This window comes from Mobula hypostoma, chromosome 20, assembly GCF_963921235.1.
Source record: "Mobula hypostoma chromosome 20, sMobHyp1.1, whole genome shotgun sequence".
Lineage (NCBI taxonomy): Eukaryota > Metazoa > Chordata > Chondrichthyes > Myliobatiformes > Myliobatidae > Mobula > Mobula hypostoma.
Window position 1 is genome coordinate 50,851,100 of NC_086116.1, and position 21,404 is coordinate 50,872,503.

Here is a 21,404-nt window from a genome sequence, read left to right on the forward strand (position 1 = left end):
GCACTCCCACAGGTAGTACTTTTGGCACTGATTCTTATTTTGTTTGCCTTGTTTTGGATTGTTAAATCTTCAGCTTCAGCAGCACAAAGGGTGGATATCACAGAATTTGCACATTCTTCATATCCATTAATACCGTCTACTGTAATTTTGTCTTAATATTTAAGGTTTGCTTCAGTTTCCTAGGGGTGCAATACTTGAACTTCAGAGGCATCCAGATGCCAATTTCAAAAATGCGCAGGATTCTTATGCACCATGATAAGAAGAGGAGCACTAAAAATGACATGGGAGGAAGGGCATTTTTATTACAGCAGTTATTACACCAATCAGGGAAACATACCCAAAAGTCAATTTAAAGATTCACATGCTCATAAATTGTTGAGTATCTTGTGGGACTAAATGTAGCACTCTGGAGATGAGTCCTGTTTACCCATGTGAATTAATTGGGCAACTAGTTAATAAAGATAGTTTGATGTCCCAAGGGGATATCATTTTAAGGTGAATGGAAGCTCCTGCCAGGGGTGGTGATAGAAAAATAGGGGACTATGTAGAGGATTGATCTTCGAGTTGGTTAAAAGGTTGATACAACATCGTGGGCTGAATGGCCTGTATTGTGCTATAAACGCTCTATGTACCAAAGGAAAGGCAGTGAGGAAAAGATGACAAAAGTGATGAATTATAATGATATCTTCAAATGATCTTGTCGATCAATAGTATACGTAACAGATTATTTCACAATGATATTTATTTCGTTTGTGATCATTTGAAGCATTAAACTGTGTTAAACTTAGAGTTCTAGCATTAAACAATACGGCTTAGCTAATAATTCAACAATGACACCTTCACAGCAATATAGACACTCATCGTCTTACTTCCCAGTGACCGAGCTTGTGTGAGGTTGTCCAGATTCCAACCAATTCAATTCTACTGTTAGGTTCACCACACACATTGTATCCACAAATAAACTATGGAAGTTGCAGCAAGGCAAGGGTTGGAATGTTGTGCTGACAGAGATAGTACAGACACTGCAGTTATTCAAGATGAACAGGGCTCTTGAAAACTTAGATTCTCTTTACACAGGCTCTTTGTTCAAGCCTGGGATCCAAGGTCACCAGGCATACCAAGACTAGATAAGGATGCAGTGAAGGATTGTAGGGCATGTACTAGCTATTGGACAGTTATTTTACTAATTCTGTTATCATTAGCCTTTAACACAAAGATTTTATTGGTTATTAACACAAGAAAAATGTATTGTGATTGGTACTTATATATGCGAATTATGAAATTCAGAAGATGCACAAAGCTTCTACTGGATCAATATTTGCACAAAAATTGACAATTCTGAGCTAAAGTTTCAGAACAGCTTAGTGACTGGGGCTGAACTGTTCTTGTCACAAGCACATAAAGTGTGATTGAGAAATGAGTGCGAACTGTCAAGAGTCCAGTCCATTGGCAATGATAAAATCCTGCAACAATTGAATTAGATAGAATCTCACTGGATGCTTTTGCTCCCCAACTGTATCCCATCTGCCAACATTACCTAGTGACAAAAAAGATCATTACTGGTAATCAGGAGTAACTTACCATGGAAAGTGCTGTTTGAGTCTGAACCAAGTAGGGCTCTGGCAGAACTGAAATATGGATACACTCTGGGATCACAACTGTGCCACCATCCAGATCAGCCACAATTACATCCAACTGGAGACAAAACAACAGTGAACAAATGGAAACTTACCAATTCCAATAACACTAATATTTTCTCAATTCCCTCCTATCACATACTAACTCTGCTAACCACTGAAACTTACGTCTGCTCAACCCCTGCACATGCCACTCTCACACCACTGGATAATATTAAATTTCAGCTAAACCCAAATCCAGCTTCTTGCCTTTCACTCTACTAGCCTCCACATCTATTCTGAACACTGAAATTTCCAATTTTAGGTAAACCACAACTCATGTCCTTCCTGACTTGCACAAGTTCCCCCAGGTTCTCTCTCCTTTGGTTCATTTTTTCCAATCCACTCTCCCACCTGGCTCTATCTGTCTATAAATTACCCCCTCATCTAGTTCTGTTAATCACTTACCAGTTCCTGTCCCACCCCTCCCCTGTATTCCTCTGTACTAACTGCTCCACTCCCCATGACTCCAAATTGACTCGTATCTCAGCATATCGCTTTTGCCTCCACAGATGCTGCTTGAGCCAGCAATTTTTTTGCTCCAGATTTTTAAATCTAAAATATTTTATTTCTCAAATTTAAAATTTGTTTGGGTTATAACTGATCGTTAAAATTATAAACACCAAATACATAAATGAAATGCGAAATTAAGAAAAACCAAAGACACAATGACTGGGCTTAAAGATTTGGATAGTGTACTTTACTCACCAAGTCCTGCATATCTGCTCGGAAGGAAGAGTGGATTCCAATGATGAATGGTGTGGGGCTGCTCAGCACTTCAATTAGCTGAGCTGGTAGGATTGGAATATATGTAAAACTACAAAGAAACAAAAAGGTTCAATAGCAATAGTCCCAAGAAAAAAAAAGCTCTCCACATTCAATTCTCAATGAAGCCACAAACTGTTGCTCTTCTCACACATCACCATAAGTGCATTTTACCCCAGACCACCGCTTACACTCAGAGTTTGATGGCGTTGCTCTAACCCAAGCATTCAAGTGCTTGTAAATATACAAGAATGATAAAATACCCATACAACTGAGAAGCTCATTCCTCCAGCTGACTTAACCAATAATATATTAATAATCATCAAATTTCCCAACATTTTGGTGCCTTTGCCATGGTTATAACAGCGTCCCAATGAAGATGCTGACATTCTCCTAATTACCTGTACTTTAGAGGAAACATGAGAGCAAGTAGTGCTCGGCAAGCTTCTGTTAGCCTTTGGTAACTGGAGGACAGGAACAGAATCTTGTGTTCGGTTAGGGCAGCACAAAAAAGATCCAATACATTGTTAATACCTAAAAAAAAAATGGAAGAAATACAAAATATAATCTACGACTGTAAATGGTGTAAAATCTATTGCTCTATCTTTTAGATTATGGCAAGCAGGATAGTATCTGTCAAAAACACCTCATCAAATATGCTTTGTACTAAAAAAGATAGTGACCACCATGCCCACTGGTAGCAATGCAAAAGTAACATGGACAAAATTAATCAAACCAAATTGGTTTTTAAATATTTTTAATGGGATGAGGGTAACACAGTCACTTAATAGGGAACCTAATTGTCCTTGGAAAGGTGATGGAGAAATGCTGTTATGAACTACTGTAGTGCTGTCAGGTAAGTCGTTTCATTATCTTGACCTAACAAATGCACAAAATATTTCTAAGGACAAGACAGTGCAATAATTATAGGAAATGTGCACTTGTGCACTGAGACCTTTGTAGCAGGGTACGGTCTTAGATTTAAGAGATATTCCTAAAAGTCTTTGAAGTTATTGTGCTGCATCTTGTTTATGGTAATCAATGCATTCATACATGGCAGAGTGGGGTGGTAGATGGGGTACAGACAAATAGGTTATTTTATTCCATAGAAAGGAGTAAATAGTTAACATTTCAAGTGGAGACCCTTCATCAGGACAACCAGTGAGAACTGATGGAGCTCCATATACTCATTTAGAAAGTAACGAATATTTCACCATCATCCTTACTTATGGTTTATCATCATTATCATCAGGTGCCATGCCCAGTATGAGCTTTGACTGCCATGGCCCACACACTCCTGTTTCCGGTCAAGTGGATCAATTCATTGGTATTCATTTCCAGTTCTCTGGCTGCTATCTCCATCATCAATTGTCTTTGTCTTCTTCTTGCTTTCTTCCCTTCAATCTTTCCCATAATTACCATGCATTCTAACTCCTCTTTCTTAATCACATGTCCAATGAAGTTACCTTACCTTTTCATGATCTCATACATTATTCTCTTTTTGTGTTTGCTCTGTTCATGACATCCTCGTTAGATATTCGTTTTGTCTATGATATTCTTTGCATCCTCCTCAAAAACCACATCTCTGGAAACATTAGTTTCCTCATGTTACTAGATATTGTCCAACATTGAGCCATATAACATAATTGGATAAACGTAACATTTCAGTACTCTGAGGTGGGTTGTCATGCCTAGTTTAGTATTGGTCAGTATAGTCTTCATTCTCGTAAAGGTGTCTTTTGCCATCTCTCTTCTTCTTTTGATGTCCAAGTCGCACCTGCCATCTGATGTCACCCAGCTTCCTAGGTAGCAAAAGTTCTGTACTTGTTTTATGTCTTCCCCATTTATTCTCGGACTGCAGACAGGATTCTCCTTCTTTTAGGATATCACCATACATTCTGTCTTTTTGCAATTGATAGACAGACCCATTTTTGCATTTTCTTCAACAATTATATCAATTAAGTTTTGTAGTTCTTCCTCCGTACTTGCAATTAACACAGTGTCATCTGCACATCTGAAATTATTGATGTTTTCACCGCCAACTTTGATTCCCAAGATGTCTCTTATTTTTTGTAATATTGTTTCACTGTACACATTAAATAAATCAGGGGAGAAAACACACCCTTGTCTAACACCTCTCTTGATTTTCGTAAACAGACTCACTTCTCCATCTATTCTTACAGCAGCAATTTGTTCCCAGTACAGATTTCCGATTAGGCGGAGGTCTTTCGAATCTAGATCTAGAGTTTTCTGTAATATTTCAAATAACTTATTATGCTTCACTTTATCAAATGCTTTTGTGTAGTCGATAAAACAAACAAATCTTTTTGCACTTGAATAGCTCGTTCTGATAGTATCCTTAACATCAATATTGCGTTTCTTGCACTTTTGTCTTTCAGAAAACCACATCTTTGCCTATTTCAGCTTATATCTTACTTTTAGCTCTTGTCATCAAAATTCTTAGAGGTATCTTGGTGATATGACTCATTAAACTTATGGTCCCATGTAATTCATATTCTATTGCTCCAGCTTTCTTAGGAAGAGTGATAAATGCTGGTTGGTGGAATAATTCAGGCAAATCAAGTGGAGAATCACTCTAGTACATCTACCTTCTGATCTGCTCCTCAGCCACTATATTCATTTTGCTGGACTAGTTAAGCTTTACGTCAGCAACACCACCATAACTTTAAAAACGTCTGTGAAATTTGGTGACAATGGTGACAGAGTTTAAAGGAAGATGGTTAGAAGTACTGGGGAAGGTCATGGACTGGAAATTGTGTGGTGTGAATGTTATTTACTGGTCAGTTCTAGCTGTTGCCTGAGTGTACGTACATGAGCTACCAGCAGAAACAAAATTCATCATGTGAACCGGGGAGAAGAAGTGGGAAAAGAGTGGTTGAAGCAGCAGAAAGCAGATGGGTCATATTAAAAGGACAGTGGCAGCATCCTGGGGGGGGGGGGGGGTGTAAAACCGGTGTAGAAATTGTTAAGCAAATACAGCAATGAACTTCTGCCATTCTACATACATATCTGTTTTAACTCTTCCTTTTACCCTCCTTTTCCCTGGTTTTGTGCTGGCTTACACATCTGTGCGCACATGTGTGTGTTTTGCACTAAGAGTTAATTATCAACTTTGCTTCCCTCTGCTTGGGCTACTGAACGCTTCTTGTATTGTTAATGGAAAGATGACACCTTCCAATATTTTGCTTTTGTTTACATTCCCAGCATTTTTCTCATGCTGGAAAAAAGTTTGATTCCAATAATAAAACCTGGAAATATAACAAGCAGCAAGGTTCAAATGGTGATAGCAGAAAAGCTGCGGCTCCCTTCTTAAAACAGAGAAAGCCAAAAGGATGTAAAGGTGTTCAAAATCACAGAGTTAGTGAATAAGCACAAATAACTTCAGTGACAGTATGATCATTTATCACTTTTAGGCATAAATGAAAGAGGTGGGATGAATAAGGGTATGGCTCTCCTTTTAACGAAAGAGTTTACACAGAGGAAAAAAAGGCAACAACTTCAGCAAGTTAGCAGACTCTAGGTGGTGTAGTGGTGGAAGGAAACAACTTCTCAAGGGTAGTTAAAAGCAAAATTGATAAAAAAATAATGGGAAGTACTGGATGGAGGCAGAGAGAACATGGAGATAGAGGGGTGCATGTGTGTGTGCACCATGTACCTTCAAAGTGGATGGGAAAGGGAGAAGGGAAACTAGCACACCTTTTGTGGGGGAGCCCACGTTTTTGAGTGGGTTAGGCAAGGCTGTGGTTCTTCAATGTGAGTGAAAGGGGCAGCAAAGAGTACCATTAATGTGAATGGAAGGATACTTACATCTGATGGCATGAACATTGACTTCTCAAAATTCCGCTAATGCCCCACCTTCCCCTCTTACCCCATCCATTATTTATTTATTTATATACTCACATTCTTTTTCTCTCTTCTTTTTTCTCTATCTGTCCCTCTCACTATACCCCTTGCCCATCCTCTGGGCTTCCCCCTCCCCCTTCCTTTCTCCCTAGGCCTCCTGTCCCATGATCCTCTCATATCCCTTTTGCCAACCAACTGTCCAGTTCTTGGCTCCATCCCTCCCTCTCCTGTCTTCTCCTATCATTTCAGATCTGCCCTCTCCTTCCCACTTTCAAATCTCTTACTAGCTCTTCTTTCAGCTAGTCCTGACGAAGGATTTTGGCCCAAAACGTCGACTGTACCTCTTCCTAGAGATGCTGCCTGGCCTGCTGCATTCACCAGCAACTTTTATGTGTGTTGCTTGAAATTCCAGCATCTGCAGATTTCCTCGTGGATACTTACATCTTCATTGTTTGGGTGGGTGAAGTGAGCATACGCCACGAAATGGGGTGAGTGAGAATGCACCACAGGCGGGGTGGGGGAGGGAAATGAGTTATACATCTTTGGGACAAATCAACAGTAACAGCAGCACTTTTAGGGTGGGGCGAATAAGGGGGGTATGGCTCTCCACCTTTCTTGTTCAGGTGGGCTGTGGAAAGCAAGCACACATTTCGAGTTGGGGCAGCCAACCAAGTGGGTGGGTATTGGAGTGGGCAATCTCACACCTTTTAGGTTTTGCAGGTTGGCATGTGGAGAAACAACTGGGAGTGTGGCTTTCAGGTGAAACCTCAATACCATCCGTCTGATGACACTTTGGATGATGTTTAGTTGAACTAACTTACACACAGAATAAACATAGGTGGATCAACACAATAGGCAGGGCTGTCCTGTACTCACTCTCTTCAACTGTTGTAATAAATAATGCAGTATTTAAAAAATGTTTTTGAAAAGTTGATGTATAAAATTGAGGTCAGTAGAATCAATGCACACAGTCTGTTCTGTTGCAAATATGTGGACTACAAATACATACCTAGCTGTTTGAGGAGCAGTGCAACACTGCAACCAGTGACTGGCAGTGCATCACTAATAGGAGTCTGTATGACTTGACGGTCTCCTGCTCCCAGTGAGATTGTTCTCTGTGGAAGAATCAAGCACAAGTTATAAGTAAAACTTTTACCAACATTCAGAGTGGCTTGATTAAGTAATTTTACCAACAAACAATACTCTCCTTTAGTAGAGGAGCCTAAAATCAATGTTCAGAGACAAAAATTGATCTTATTGGGAATAGAAGAAAGCAAGCCTATAATTTCAAAGTCAAATAGCATACTTGGTTAAAGAGTACACAGCAAAGAAATTGGGTTATACGACATTTTAAAGGAAGGTCAACAAATTGTCTAATCTTCTATATAATGTTTCCAGCAAAACAGATTATCCACATAAACAGTATTTCACAAAGGTGACCAGCTGGTGGAGCTATTACATCACATTCAAGGCCCCAATGGTCACCATTAGGAACTGCAAGTAACTGCAGCCTGAAATTCTTGTTTCATCCTTCCATGAGATAATTTAATCTTTATTATCACTATGAATCTATATCCTCAATATACCCAGCCATAAAATAATCTTTCAATCAGATTTAAAATTAAATAGAAATAGCAACTACCATTTTCAGCGGATATATTGAACACTTAACACTATCTTTCTTACGTAGTGTCCCAACTTCTCTCTTGAAGAGTTCAGCTGCAATTTTTAAATCTTGCTCTTACATTGGAAGCCCCCAGTAGGAGGACAACCTAATCACTACCTATCCGATCAATTCCCTTCCAAATGCTAAAAACCTTAGTTAAATGACTCCTTAATCTATTATTTTATGGGGCAACTGAGTGTGGTCAATTGATTCTTGTAATCGAACACAGTAACATTCTGATGAATGGCCAATACACTTCTTCAAAGGCTTACATATGCTTTCTAAGCTGCAGGATGCAAAACTATACACGCTACTCAAGAAATCATATATCCAGGGCATTGTATAGCTATAGTAAAACTTAAATTAGATGACTACAACATAAATGTAAGTATTCTATTAATGTTTTTCTAGCTACTAATTTTTTGCTGTTAGATATACTGTACACGGCCTCAGAAGCATTAGGAATACGGCTACTTATAATATATAAGATTAGGATTTGATTTCATTTCAAAGTGAAACTTGAATATAGTATATCATACACAAGATACTGATGAAATGGGCAGAATGTAAAATGTAAAACAATTTTACGAAAGGAACAGATGCAATACATACTGTAGAATTTTTTTTTAAAAAGATTTGTAGTCAAGAATTTGTTTAAAAAAGGATGATGATCTCAAAAAAAAATCACTAACAGGTTACAGGGAAAGAACTTGATAAACATGAGAAATTCTGCAGATGTTGTAAATCCGAAGCAATTCACACAAAATGCTGGAGGAATTCGGCAGGTCAGCCAGCAACTATAGAAATTAATAATTTATTCATTTCTATTGATGCTGTCTGACCTGCTGAGTTCCTCCAGCATTTTGCGTGCATTGATAAACACCTGAAGAAAAAAATATTTATAGGGGTATGCTAAATGAGTAGAGAAATGCAATTAACTGGACTGCTGTTTTTTTTTTAAAACAAAAGAGAACCAGTTTAGACCAAATGGCCCAAATTCTCTCATTCCAAGACTCACTTTGAATCAATGAATTAAACAAAATCTCTGAAGTATCACTGTACACAGCTTTAACATTTTAAATTATTAAAATTTGCACTTTTTTAGTCCAAAGCAGATACTTGTTACTTACCTGCATTGAAAGTAATTGCCTGTTTGCCTAATTATTTGACAGCTTAGCAATTTTACGCCCATGGCTCTTCCACGTATTATGACACAAAGAAAATATAGGTGATTTGAAATTTCCTCTACATTGAACAAACTACTTGTTTGTTATGGCAATGACATGTCATGGATATGATATCTTGACTATGGTGCACAGTTCTGCTTCCTACAAGCCTTCAAAGGAGTGTATCACAGATTCCTGAGAAAGTCATAGAAGATGTTTCCCAATTGCCAGATCCAGGGTCAAGCGGAAATGAGGGAAGGAAGAAACTGGGCAGAGGCTCGTAAGTGTCAAAGCTGATAAATTGCAAGGACCCAATTATTCACTTCTCAAAGTTTTGAAAGAAGTGACTCTAGAGATGGAAGATGATAACTGTAGTATCCACTAACGAGCTGTAGATTCTAGAACTATGCTCCTGGATGGAGTTACAGCAAATGTGACATCGTTATTTAACTGGAAAGTAAAAACCAGGAAATTATCAACCCGTTAGCTATCAGTGATAGGAAAAATATTGGCATCTATAATGAAGGGTCTAATTACAAAACTGCTTGTAAATAATATTATTGAGCAGTCAACATGGATTGATGAAGAAAAACATATTTGGTTTATCCACTGGAGTTCTTCAAAGACATGACCAATAGAACAGATAATGGTGAATTAATTAATTTTCTGAAGGCTCTTGATAAGGTACTACACAATATGCTGGTCAACCAAATTAAAGCATGTGGAATTGGAGGCAGAAATACTAAAATGGATTGAGAATTGGTTATCAAATAGGGAGCAAATAGCTGGGTGGGGGTGAAGACATTCATTCTCAGGTTGATATGTAGGATACTGTAGGAATTAGTACCATTTATTAGAGCCTCATCTGTTCTCAGTCCACATCATCAATTTGGTTGCAAGGACAAAACATTGATTTCCCTTCAATTTCATGAACTTTCATACTGGCTACCAGAATTTTATGTAACACCACAGCAATCATCTTCTCTAAATTCACATAAAGCTAAATTTGAAGATTGACATGATTTTAGCTATTGAGAATTATACAGACTTAAAATGTTTATGACCATATAAAATTGTTAAGACACAGGAGAGACCAACCATTGGTCCATGATTTCCATGATGACTCCTTGTGGAGTATTCCGGGGGGGGGGGGGGAAGAGTTCAGGCTGCATGTCAACACCTTCAGTTGGAGTCAGTGCACAAGAGAATAATAAAAATAAGATTCTCAGAGGGATAGGAGAAGTGGTAGGGAGAAGAGAGCATAAATAGGGCGCTAACTGTTTCTAGTTGATCTATAAATGCAAGAGTTACAAAATCATTTAAGATGTTACTGAAAAGGAAAAACAACAGCTATTGATTAAAAAAAAAACACTTCAGATGTCTTTAAAATTGAGAGCTAACTGGGCAAGTTGGATGAGAATAAGAAATCTTCCACATGTGCAAATCCAATTCAGGGGCCCATACGTCCACATATTGATGGAAAATAAGGAGAACCAATCTTGGAGTTGCTACGAGGTGGAAATCATTACCATCATGGTTGAAATGTAGATGCTTTCAAAATGATACTAGTTAGTTCCACAATAGAAAAAGGGGAATTGAAAGACATGCTGAAAGACAGAAAATGCAGAAGGAATAGAAGGAGACTCGGAGCATAAACATCAACAAGGCTAAATATCCCATTTCCATTTTATGTTCCAAAAATTTGTTAATATCTCTTTCATGCTAATTATAACTCAGCTTCTTTTCCTGAACCCCCTTTTAAATAATGACATTATTCTGAAATGCCAATTCCACAGCTATTCCCTTAATCCCCCCAAAGCAGGATGCATTTTTGTCTTAAAAAATTTAAGGACTAACTAATCATGTAATGTTAGCAGTAGAAGCTGCCAAGATCCAGAAATGCGGACTTAAGTTAAAAGTAATTAAAGCAACAAAAGATTCATACCACTGCTTCCTCGTTCTCATCATCCATCTAGGTTAGCAACAGACAAGACATATGGTAGATTAAAAACAAATGACAGATTAGAGATAGAGAATTTGAACAAAATCTATGAAATGACCAAATAAATAGCATGATCAGCCCTGTAGAAACACAAGAAAAATTCTTACATCATGGCTTGCACTTCCAACTCATTAACTGCTACTTCACAAAGGGAAAAATCTACTCTTCCCCATCTTCACCAATCTAGCTATTGCTGATGCATCAGTCAACAACAGTATCAGGTGGAATAACTACTGCACAGTCCTTGCGGAGAAGTCCTGATTTGACAGTTTCTATGGCACTGTTCACCTTATTGAACGGGGCAGGCTGCTAACAGATCCAGCAACACAGGACTGGTTATCTGAGGTGACGTGGACCAGCAGCAGCACCAGAATTGTACACACTCACAATCTGTAGCCTTACAATCTGGCATACTATGTCCCACTCTACCTTCACCATCGAACCAGTGGATCAATTCTGATTCAATGAAGGATGCCAGGATCAGCACCAAGCGCACAGAGTGAGGGATTAATCTGAAAAAGCTACAAAACTGGATTACTTGCATCAGACACCATAAATTGCATGCAACAGACAGAGCTAAATGATCTTGCAGCCAATGAATCAGATCTGAATTTTGCAGTGCTGCTATATCCAGTAGTCAATCAAACAATTCACTGCGAGTGTAATTCAGATGGTGACGAGGAAGCATAGAGCAGGGAGACAGGTTGGCCAGTTGAGTGGTGTCACAACAATAATCTTGCACTCAATGCCAGCAAGACCAAGGAATTAATTGTGGATCAGTCAGGGGAAGTTGGGTGACAAGCTTCTGATTCACTGGGGATCAATGGTAGAATAGGTGAGCAGCTTCAAGTTCTTGGACATTAACACCTCAGAGGATCTATCGTGGGCCCAACACATTGATGCTATCATGAAGAAGGCACGTCAGCCCATCTACCACATCCACTTTGATCCTCTCAAATTTTTTAAATCGCCACACCAACCAAGCCTGTAAGAAGCTGCACAGTTGTAGACACAGTTCCACATACCAAGGATACCAGCTGCATCTTCATGGACTCCATCTACACTTCTCACTGCCCCAGTAAACCAGCCAGCATATTCAGAGACCCCATCCATCCAAGACGTTCTTTCTTTAGTCTTCCCCTCCCCCCCGCCACTGGACAAAAGATACAAAAGCCTGAAAGCATGTACCACCAAGCTCAAGGGGAGCTTCTGTTCTGCTGTTATAAAACTACTTACTTGTTCCCTTATATGATAAGATGGCCTCTAGACATCACAATCTACCTTGTTAAGACCTTGAACCTTATTGTCTCCCTGTACTGCACTTCCTCTGTAACTAACATTTTATTCTCCATTCTGTTATTGTTTCACCATATCCTACCTCAATGTGTGGTTGTAATGAAATGATTTGCATGAATGGAATTCAAGAAAAGCTTTTCTCTGTACCTCAGTGCACAAAACAATCATAAACTAACTTACCATTGGCTCTTCTTAGTTAGAAGTTTGAAGTGATTTGTTTTGTCACCAAAAACTTGCAAATTTCTACATGTGCGGTGGAGAGCTTTCTGTCTGTTTGCCATCACAGCTTGATATGGAGCTCCAATGTACAGGATTACAAGAGGTTGCAGATGGTTGTAGACTTAGCCAGCTCCATCACAGGTACAATACTTCACATCATCAAGGATATTTTCAAGAATGTGGCATTCATTACCATGAACCTTACCATCCAAGACATGTCCTCTTTGCTTTACTACCATCAAGGTAGTGGCACAGGAGTCTGAAGATCCATACTCAATGATTTATGAACAGCTTCTTCCTCTCCACAATCACATTATTTATTGGTTCATGAACCCTACCTCACTATTACAGCAGGCAGTGAAGAAAGCTAATGGCATGTTGGCCTTCATAACAAGGGGAGTTGAGTATAGGAGCAAAGAGGTCCTTCTGCAGCTGTACAAGGCCCTGATGAGGCCCCACCTGGAGTATTGTGTGCAGTTTTGGTCTCCAAATTTGAGGAAGGACGTTCTTGCTATGGAGGGAGTGCAGTGTAGGTTCACTGGGTTAATTCCAGGGATGGCGGGAATGTCATATGTTGAAAGATTGGAGCGACTGGGCTTGTATACACTGGAATTTAGAAGGATGAGGGGGGATCTGATTGAAACATATAAGATTATTAAGGGATTGGACACGCCAAAGGCAGGAAACATGTTCCCGATTTTGGGGGAGTCTGGAACCAGAGGCCACAGTTTAAGAATAAGGGGTAGACTAGAGTTTAGAACAGAGTTGAGAAAAAACTTTTCACACAGAGGGTTGTGGATCTGTGGAATACTCTGCCTCAGAAGGCAGTGGAGGCCTATTCTCTGGATTCTTTCAAGAAAGAGTTAAATAGAGCTGTTAAAGATAGCGGAGTCAAGGGATATGGGGAGAAGGCAGGAACAGGGTACTGATTGTGGATGATCAGCCATGATCACAGTGAATGGCAATGCTGGCTCAAAGGGCCGAATGGCCTACTCCTGCACCTATTGTCTATTATTCCTTTTTTTTTTGCTTTATTTATTTTGAAACTTATAGTAATTTTTATGGCTTTGTGCTGTACTGGTGCCACAAAAAAAATTTCATGTCATATAAGACAGTGGTAATATACCCAACTCTGAATCATAATGGATGTTCCCTCGCTCCTTTATAGTGAAGCCCAATTCATGAATGCAAAACAGAAAGTTGAAGCATTTGCAAGGATCTTCAGCCAGAAGTGCCATGCATATGATCCATCTTGGTCTCTTCCAGTGGGCCCCAGTATGAAAGATGCTTGTTTTCAGCCAACCTGATTCACTTCTAGTCATTGCTACCTGTAAGAAGTTTGTATGCTCTCCCCGTGACCACATGAGTTTCCTTCCATATTCCAAAGACATACTGTACCAGTTGGTAGGTTAATTGGTCATTGTCAGTTGTCCTGTGATTAGGCTAGGATTAAATTTAGGGATTGCTGGATGGTGTGGCTCAAAGGGTCGGCGGGGTGGGATGGGGGGGGGAGGGTAGAGATGGACGAATAGACAGACACAGCAAAAGGCAGAAAATACACCAAAGGCTGTGGGTTCTGACAACTTGCTGACATTAGCTCTGGAGATATGCGCTCCAGATCTTGTCACACTCTTGGCAACGCTGTTCCAGCACAGTATAATATTGGCATCTATTTGACACCATGGAAAATTGCCCAGGTATGCCCTGCCCACAAGTAGCAGGATGTTCAACCCAGCCAATTCCTGCCCCATTAGCCTATGCTTGATCATCAGCCAAGTGATGGCAAGTTCTCTATATTGCTATCAAGTTATTGCTTAGCAACAACCTGCTCACAGAAGTTCAGTTTGGGCTCTGCCAAAATCATTAAGCATCTGACCTCAATGCAGCCTTAGTGAAAACACAGACAAGAGAATCAAAGTCCTGACTTGCATTGTGAGTAACAATCTTTGATATTAAGACAGTACTTGATCAAGTATGGTAACAGGGAAGCCTGACAATGGGAATCATAGGGAAAGCCCTCTACTGCTTGGAACCCTACCTAGCACAAAGAAGGACAGGAGGTTGGAGGTCAATGGTCTCAGCCACAGGACATCTCTTCAGGAGTCCTTGGCCCAAACATCTTAAGCTGCTTCAAGCATAAAGTCAAAGTAGGCATGTTAACAGATAATCACACTATGTTCAACAACAGTTGTAACTCCTCAGATTATGAAGCATACTTGTGCTGATTGTTGTAAAGTAATATTTGTGCCACATGCCTTGTCAGGAAATCACAATTACCAACGAGAGAAAATCCTGTTCTCTATCTAATCCAATGGCATTACTATCACTGAATCCCCCAACTATTGATATCCTTGGGGGTGGGTTACCATTAACTGAAACTGAACTAGAATACCCTTATATACAATATACCTAAGATTGCAGGGTCAATTGCAATTCCAGGAATCCTGCAGTGAGTGACTTGTCTCCTAACTCCTCAAAATCCTCCACCATCTACAAGTTTCAAGGCGGGAGTGCGATGAAATATGCTCCACGTGCCTGGGTGAATGCAATTTGAACAACACTGAAGAAGGTCGACACCATACAGGACATAACAACCCATCCTCAACAATAGTCATTACCACCCTTGTAAAGTTGGAACAATTTGTACTAATACACACAAAATACTGGAGGAACTCAGCAGGCAAGGCAACATTTAGGGATTCATCTTCGAATCTGGATGAGTATACCGCAGTTGCTACCATCTTCATTAAAACCTGTGTAGATGAGTGTGTGCCTACAAAGACTTGCTGTACATACCCAAATCAAAAGCCGTGAATGACCCAGGAGGTTCCTCATCTACTGAGGGCTAGATTGACAGCATTTAGGTCTGGTGACCCAGAACTGTACAAGAAAACCAGGTATGACTTGGGGAGGGGCATTTCAAGAGCGAAGAAACAATTCCGAGCAAGATTGGAGGCAACATCAGATGCACTTCAACTCTGGCAGGGTTTGCAGGACATTACTTCCTACAAAGCAAAACCCAACATCATGAATGGCACTGATGCTTCACTCCCAGACAAGGGAGTGAGAATATAACTACAGCTGTGAAGATCCCTGCTGAATTTTGTGATCCTGCAATCTGTGTCTTGGAAGCCAAAGTTAGGCTGTCTCGCAAGGTGGCAGTCCCCGATGGAGTACCTGTTAAGGCTCTGAAAACTTGTGCTAACTAAACTGACGTGAGTATTCAAGGACATTTTCAACCTCTCACTGCTATGGTCAGAAGTTCCCATCTCCTTCAAAATGGCAACAAATATACCAGTGCCCAAGAAGAGTAGTGTGAATTGCCTTAATAACCATCATCCAGTAGCACTCACATCTACAATAATGAAATGTTTTGAGGTTGGTTATGGCTAGATTCAACTCTTGCATCAACAAGGACCTGGACCCACTGCAATTTGCCCATCACCACAATAGGTCTATGGTAGATGCAATCTCATTGGCTCTATATACAGCATTAGATCACCTGGATGATACAAATACCTATGTCAGGATGCTGTTCATTGACTATAGCTCAGCATTTAACACCATCATTCCCATGTTCCTGATCAATAAGCTACAGAACCTAGGCCTCTGTACTTCCCTCTGCCATTGGATCCTTGACTTCCTAAGGAAGACCACAATCTGTGCGGATTGGTAATAATATCTCCTCCTTGCTAACAATCAACACTGACGCATCTCAGAGGTGTGTACTTAGCCCACTGCTCTACTCTCTATATACCCATGACTGTGTGGCTAGGTATAGTTCAAATGCCATCTATAAATTTCCTGATGACACAACCACTGTTGGTAACGTTATGATGGAGATGAGAGGGCATACAAGAGCAAGATATACCAGTTAGTTAGTGGTGTCGCAGCAACAACCTTGCACTCAACGTCAGTAAGACAAAACAGCAGATTGTGGACTTCAGGAAAGGAAGGACAAGGGAAGCGAATCAATCCTCAGCGAGGGATCAGAAGTGGAGAGAGCAAACAATTTCAAGTTCCTGGGTGTCAAGACCTCTGAGGATCTAACCTGGTCCGAACATATTGACATATTGATGTCACTATAAAGAAGGCAAGACAGCGGCAATATTTCATTAGGAGTTTGAAGAGATTTTGTTTGTCACCTAAAACACTCTAAAACATCTATAGATGTACTGTGGAGAGCATTTTGACAGGCTGCATCACTGTCTGGTATGGGGGGTGGGGGGGGGGGGAGAGAGAAAGAGGCTACTGCTCAGGACCGAAAGAAGATTTAAAATTAGTCAGCTCCATCTTGGGTACTAGCCTCTGCAGTATCCAGGACATCTTCAAGGAGTGGAGCCTCAGAAAGGCAGCGTTTATTATTAAGGACCCCACCAAACATTACATGCCCTCTTCTCATTGTTACTATCAGGAAGGAGGTACAGAAGCCTGAAGGCACACACTCAGCAATTCAGGAACAGCTTCTTCCCCTCTGCCATTAGATTCCTAAATGGACATTAGACCCATGAACACTACTTCATTTTGTTTTTATATATTATTGTTTTTGTAGTCTTTTTAACTATTTAATATACAGGTGTCCCCCGCTTTTCAAACGTTCGCTTTACGAAACCTTCACTGTTACAAAAGACCTACATTAGTTACCTGTTTTCATTAACAGAAGGTGTTTTCACTGTTACGAAAAAAGGCAGCACGCGATAAAAGGCAGCACGCGCCCAGGCAGCCAAGCTCCTCCCCTGGAACTGCTTTCTAGCTGGCATTGGTTAAACACGTGCCTGTGAGCCTCCATTTGCAAGATGAGTTTTAAGGTATCGGAAAAGCCTAAAAGAACTCGTAAGGGTGTTACACTTAGCGTAAAACTAGACATAATTAAGCATTTCGATCGTGGTGAACGAAGTAAGGACAAAGTGAGTTTAGCTTGTGGAAGTTGACGAAGTTGAAGTTGAAGAGGTTTTGGCATCTCATGACCAAGAACTGATAAATGAAGAGCTGATGAAATTGGAAGAGGAAAGGATAACAATCGAAACCCAATGCAGTAGCGAAGGGACCGAAAGTGAACGCGAAGCAACTGCATGAGATTTTCGCTGCAATAATAAAGTATGACTTTAATTTTGAAAGGGTACGTAGCTTTAGGGCGTATTTGCAAGATGCTTCGAGTGCTTACAAAGAACTGTATGATAGAAAAATGCATGAGGCTAAGCAGTCAGGCATACTATCATTTTTCAAGCCTTCCACATCAGCCACAGCAGACGACGAACCTCGACCTTCGACATTGAGGCAGGCAGACATAGAAGAAGATGACCTGCCTGCCCTGATGGAAACAGACGACGATGAGATGACACTGCAGTGTCCCACCACCCCAACCCCCAGGTCGCAGACCGATACATTGCCACGGAGAATGCAGCGGTAGCTGGGACGCACCCAGCACATCTTTAAGAAAAAAGCAGAAATAAACAAGCTAATTAATTATGTGCCGGGCGGCACCTAATTAATTAACTTGTCTATTTCGGTTTTTTTCTTAAAGATGTGCTGGCTGTGTCCCGGCTACCGCTGCACCCCTGCATTCTTCGCGGATCGGTATCGGTCGGCGGCCCGGAGGTTGAGGACCACTGCACCACCCCAACTTCCGACGACTCAGCCTAACACACCACCATCAGTGTGCTTGGCGCTGTCTTCCCAATTCCGGCAAGTGATACTACACTGTAATACATTATTTCTACTTTATATAGGCTGTGTATTTTTATGTGTTATTTGGTATGATTTGGCAGCTTCATAGCTTGAAGGTTGGAGAGTGTTTCTGCCCCGAGCGCTAGCGTGAGATTTTCGCTACGGAGAACAGTGTGGCAATGATTGTAGAAAAGTATTTCTACTTTATATAGGCTGTGTATTTATCACATCATTCCTGCTTTTACTATATGTTACTGTTATTTTAGGTTTTATGTGTTATCTGGCAGGTTATTTTTTTGGGTCTGCGAACGCTCACAAATTTTTCCCATATAAATAACTGGTGATTGCTTCTTCACTTTACGACAGTCCGGCTTACAAACCGTTTCATAGGAACACTCTACCTTCGGATGGCGGGGGAAACCTGTACATATATACTTAATTGATATACTTTTTTCCCTTTTGTATTATAATGTATTGCATTGTACTGCTGCCGCCAAGTTAACAAATTTCACTGAAGCAGCTTGCCAAGATTTCTTCATCAGCATCTTCTAAACCCACAACCTCCACGAGCTGGAAGGATAAGGAAAGCCAAAACATGGAAACATCATTACTTGGAAGGTGCTCTCAAAGCCACAAACCATCTTAACTTGGAAATACATCACCATTTCTTCACCTTAGCTGGGTCAAAATCCTGGAATTCACTACCTAATAACATTAGGTGTACAGCCATATCTCAAGCACTGCAAAGGTTCAAAAGTTAGCTCACCACCACCTTTTCAATTGCAATTAGTGATAGCCAAATAAATTCTGGCTCAGTTTACGAAGGTCACATCAGCCGAATGAATAAAAAAAATACATTGCTTTTCGTGATTGGTATTCTGCTGTTCTGCTTGCTATTTTTTCTACCCCTTCAGATAATTATTCAGTTAGAATTGGATCTGCCGTTACTACTACCTTTTGCAATCTACTCAAAGGTCAGAGTTCAAAGTAAATTTATTATCTAAGTATACATATGCCACCATTTTCAACTGTCATTTTTTTGCAGCATACTCAGTAATTCCAAGACATTTTCACATCGCCTTGTCTCCTGAAAGTGTTAAAACCCTTCCAGCCGTGTAGTTACAGAGATAAAACAATGGTATGTTTATCAGGTTTGAAGGCTGATGGAAGAAGGGTGAGCTTCAAGGACAGTGGGCTTACACAGGGAATAATAAAGGTGGTAAGAAACCACAAGAGTAATGGAATAACTGGTCAGATCATTTAAAGAAAAGGGGACTGGTAGGCAGAGTGATAATTCAACTGGAGTAGAACATTGACACTTGGAGCAAAGGATGGGATTGGATTCGGAGAAATATTGAAGAACACAATGAGCAACTGAAAGTGGAACTGGTCTAAGTAGGATGTTGGCAATTCCACTGGTACAGATGTGAGGTGCCAAATGCTCATATTTATGTCCTGATGTTTTCTGTTTGAATCATGATTTCAACTTTTACAATTTGAAGTCAGCTTCCAAATGCTAATAAATTTGAAAGAGGATGAAATGGGCAGACATACAACGGTAAATCTTTAGCATACAGCAGGCTAATTCAAATTGTTCGATGGGGAACCTCCCCACCTTCACTTTCAACAACGAGCAACATGAAAAGCAGAGAATAAATATTCGAAACCCTTTCCTCAACTCTAAAAGGTATTTTACTATGCTGTTTATTAAATAGAACACTTAATGAGGGAGGGCACATAACTTTCCTCAGTCTGCCCTGGACAATCTGTATAATACTCTGCATGATACTCATGCATGACTCAGCTACTTAGCAACTCCACCCACTTTGTTTTCAGGAACAATCTGTAAGATACTCATGCATGACTCAGCTATTTAGCAACCCCAGCCACTATGTTTTCAGGAACCAGAACAGTAAGCATTTATTGTCCAACCCCAATCACACAGGAATATGTGATACTGAGTCATATCTTTGAACCATAGATATACTGTATATCTGCCGTAGGTATTCCACAATGTTACTGGAGAAGGTAAAGACCTAACTTTGACAAAGAAGCCGTGATATAGTTTCAGGATGGTGTCTGGCTTGGAGGACCTTGATGTTCCATATATCATAATTTATGGTGTAGCATTCACTGTTTTAAGAGGTGCTGTCACAGTAGCCAAGATGAGTAACTGCAGTGCACATTGTAAATGGCTCACACTGTTATGTCAGAAGTGGATGGGATAGCAGCCATGCAGGCTGTTTTGTCCTGGGAGGTGTTGAGCCTCTTCACTACCATTGAAGCTGCACTCATCCTAGCGGAAAGTATTTAATCACAATCCTGACTTTCCTTTTGTAGATGATGGAAAGGCTTTGAGGTATCAGTTAAACACTCACAGATTACTCAACTCCTGACCTGTTCCAGTGGCCAAACTACATATTTTTGGTCAATGGCAACTCCCAATAGGTTGATGGTGGGGTACCTGTTGTTTGTCCAAGAAAGAAAATGAAATCACCAATCATTCCATTCTATAATTTGCTTCTGGAATAGGTTCTCAGAACAACAGCGCACAGATACTCAATCCTGGTGCATTCAAGTGTTCCAAACATGACCTGAACTTCTCAGCAAAGGAAATCCAAATGGAATCTACCACTGCACAGAATTATCTTCTTGCAAAATTGAAGCCCCAGTCTGTTCTTCTTATGATAGTCACTCATCTTTATTTAAATGAAAAAGACAGTCAACATATGCCTTCACTAATTTCACCAAAGTATTTATTGATAATTCAACACAGTTCTGGAAAAACGTCATTATTTCGGAAACTGAACTAAACTGAGAATGAAAAAAAACATGCTCAGACTGACTGACCTGGGATCCTCCTGTGATGGGAATGATGCAAGTCAGCAGGTTCCCAACCACCTTCTCCAATGGAAAATCCAGACAGTCAATGTAAATGGTGTACATTAGACCCAGGCAATTCTGCATGAGAGACAGAGGAGAAAGAAAGAGAAACAACTGGAGATAAATCACTTATATTTTCTATTACACATAGCAGTAAGTTAAAATACAAAGATGCTTGAAATACTCAAATCAGGCAGTGA

The 21,404-nt window shown here is 40.2% G+C and overlaps 1 protein-coding gene across 4 annotated transcripts in view; it reads right to left on the bottom strand.

Moving 5' to 3' along the window:
• Nucleotides 1-21,404, bottom strand: part of sbf1 (SET binding factor 1) — a 211,443-nt gene that overhangs the window by 93,796 nt on the left and 96,243 nt on the right. For all 4 annotated transcript variants that reach the window (XM_063072891.1, XM_063072890.1, XM_063072889.1 and 1 more), the window contains exons 5-9: nucleotides 21,172-21,282; nucleotides 7,315-7,420; nucleotides 2,843-2,975; nucleotides 2,385-2,493; nucleotides 1,582-1,695 (exon numbers count right to left, since the gene is read on the bottom strand). In XM_063072891.1, the coding sequence (XP_062928961.1) occupies nucleotides 1,582-1,695; nucleotides 2,385-2,493; nucleotides 2,843-2,975; nucleotides 7,315-7,420; nucleotides 21,172-21,282 (573 nt within the window). The remainder of the gene's footprint in view (nucleotides 1-1,581; nucleotides 1,696-2,384; nucleotides 2,494-2,842; nucleotides 2,976-7,314; nucleotides 7,421-21,171; nucleotides 21,283-21,404) is intronic.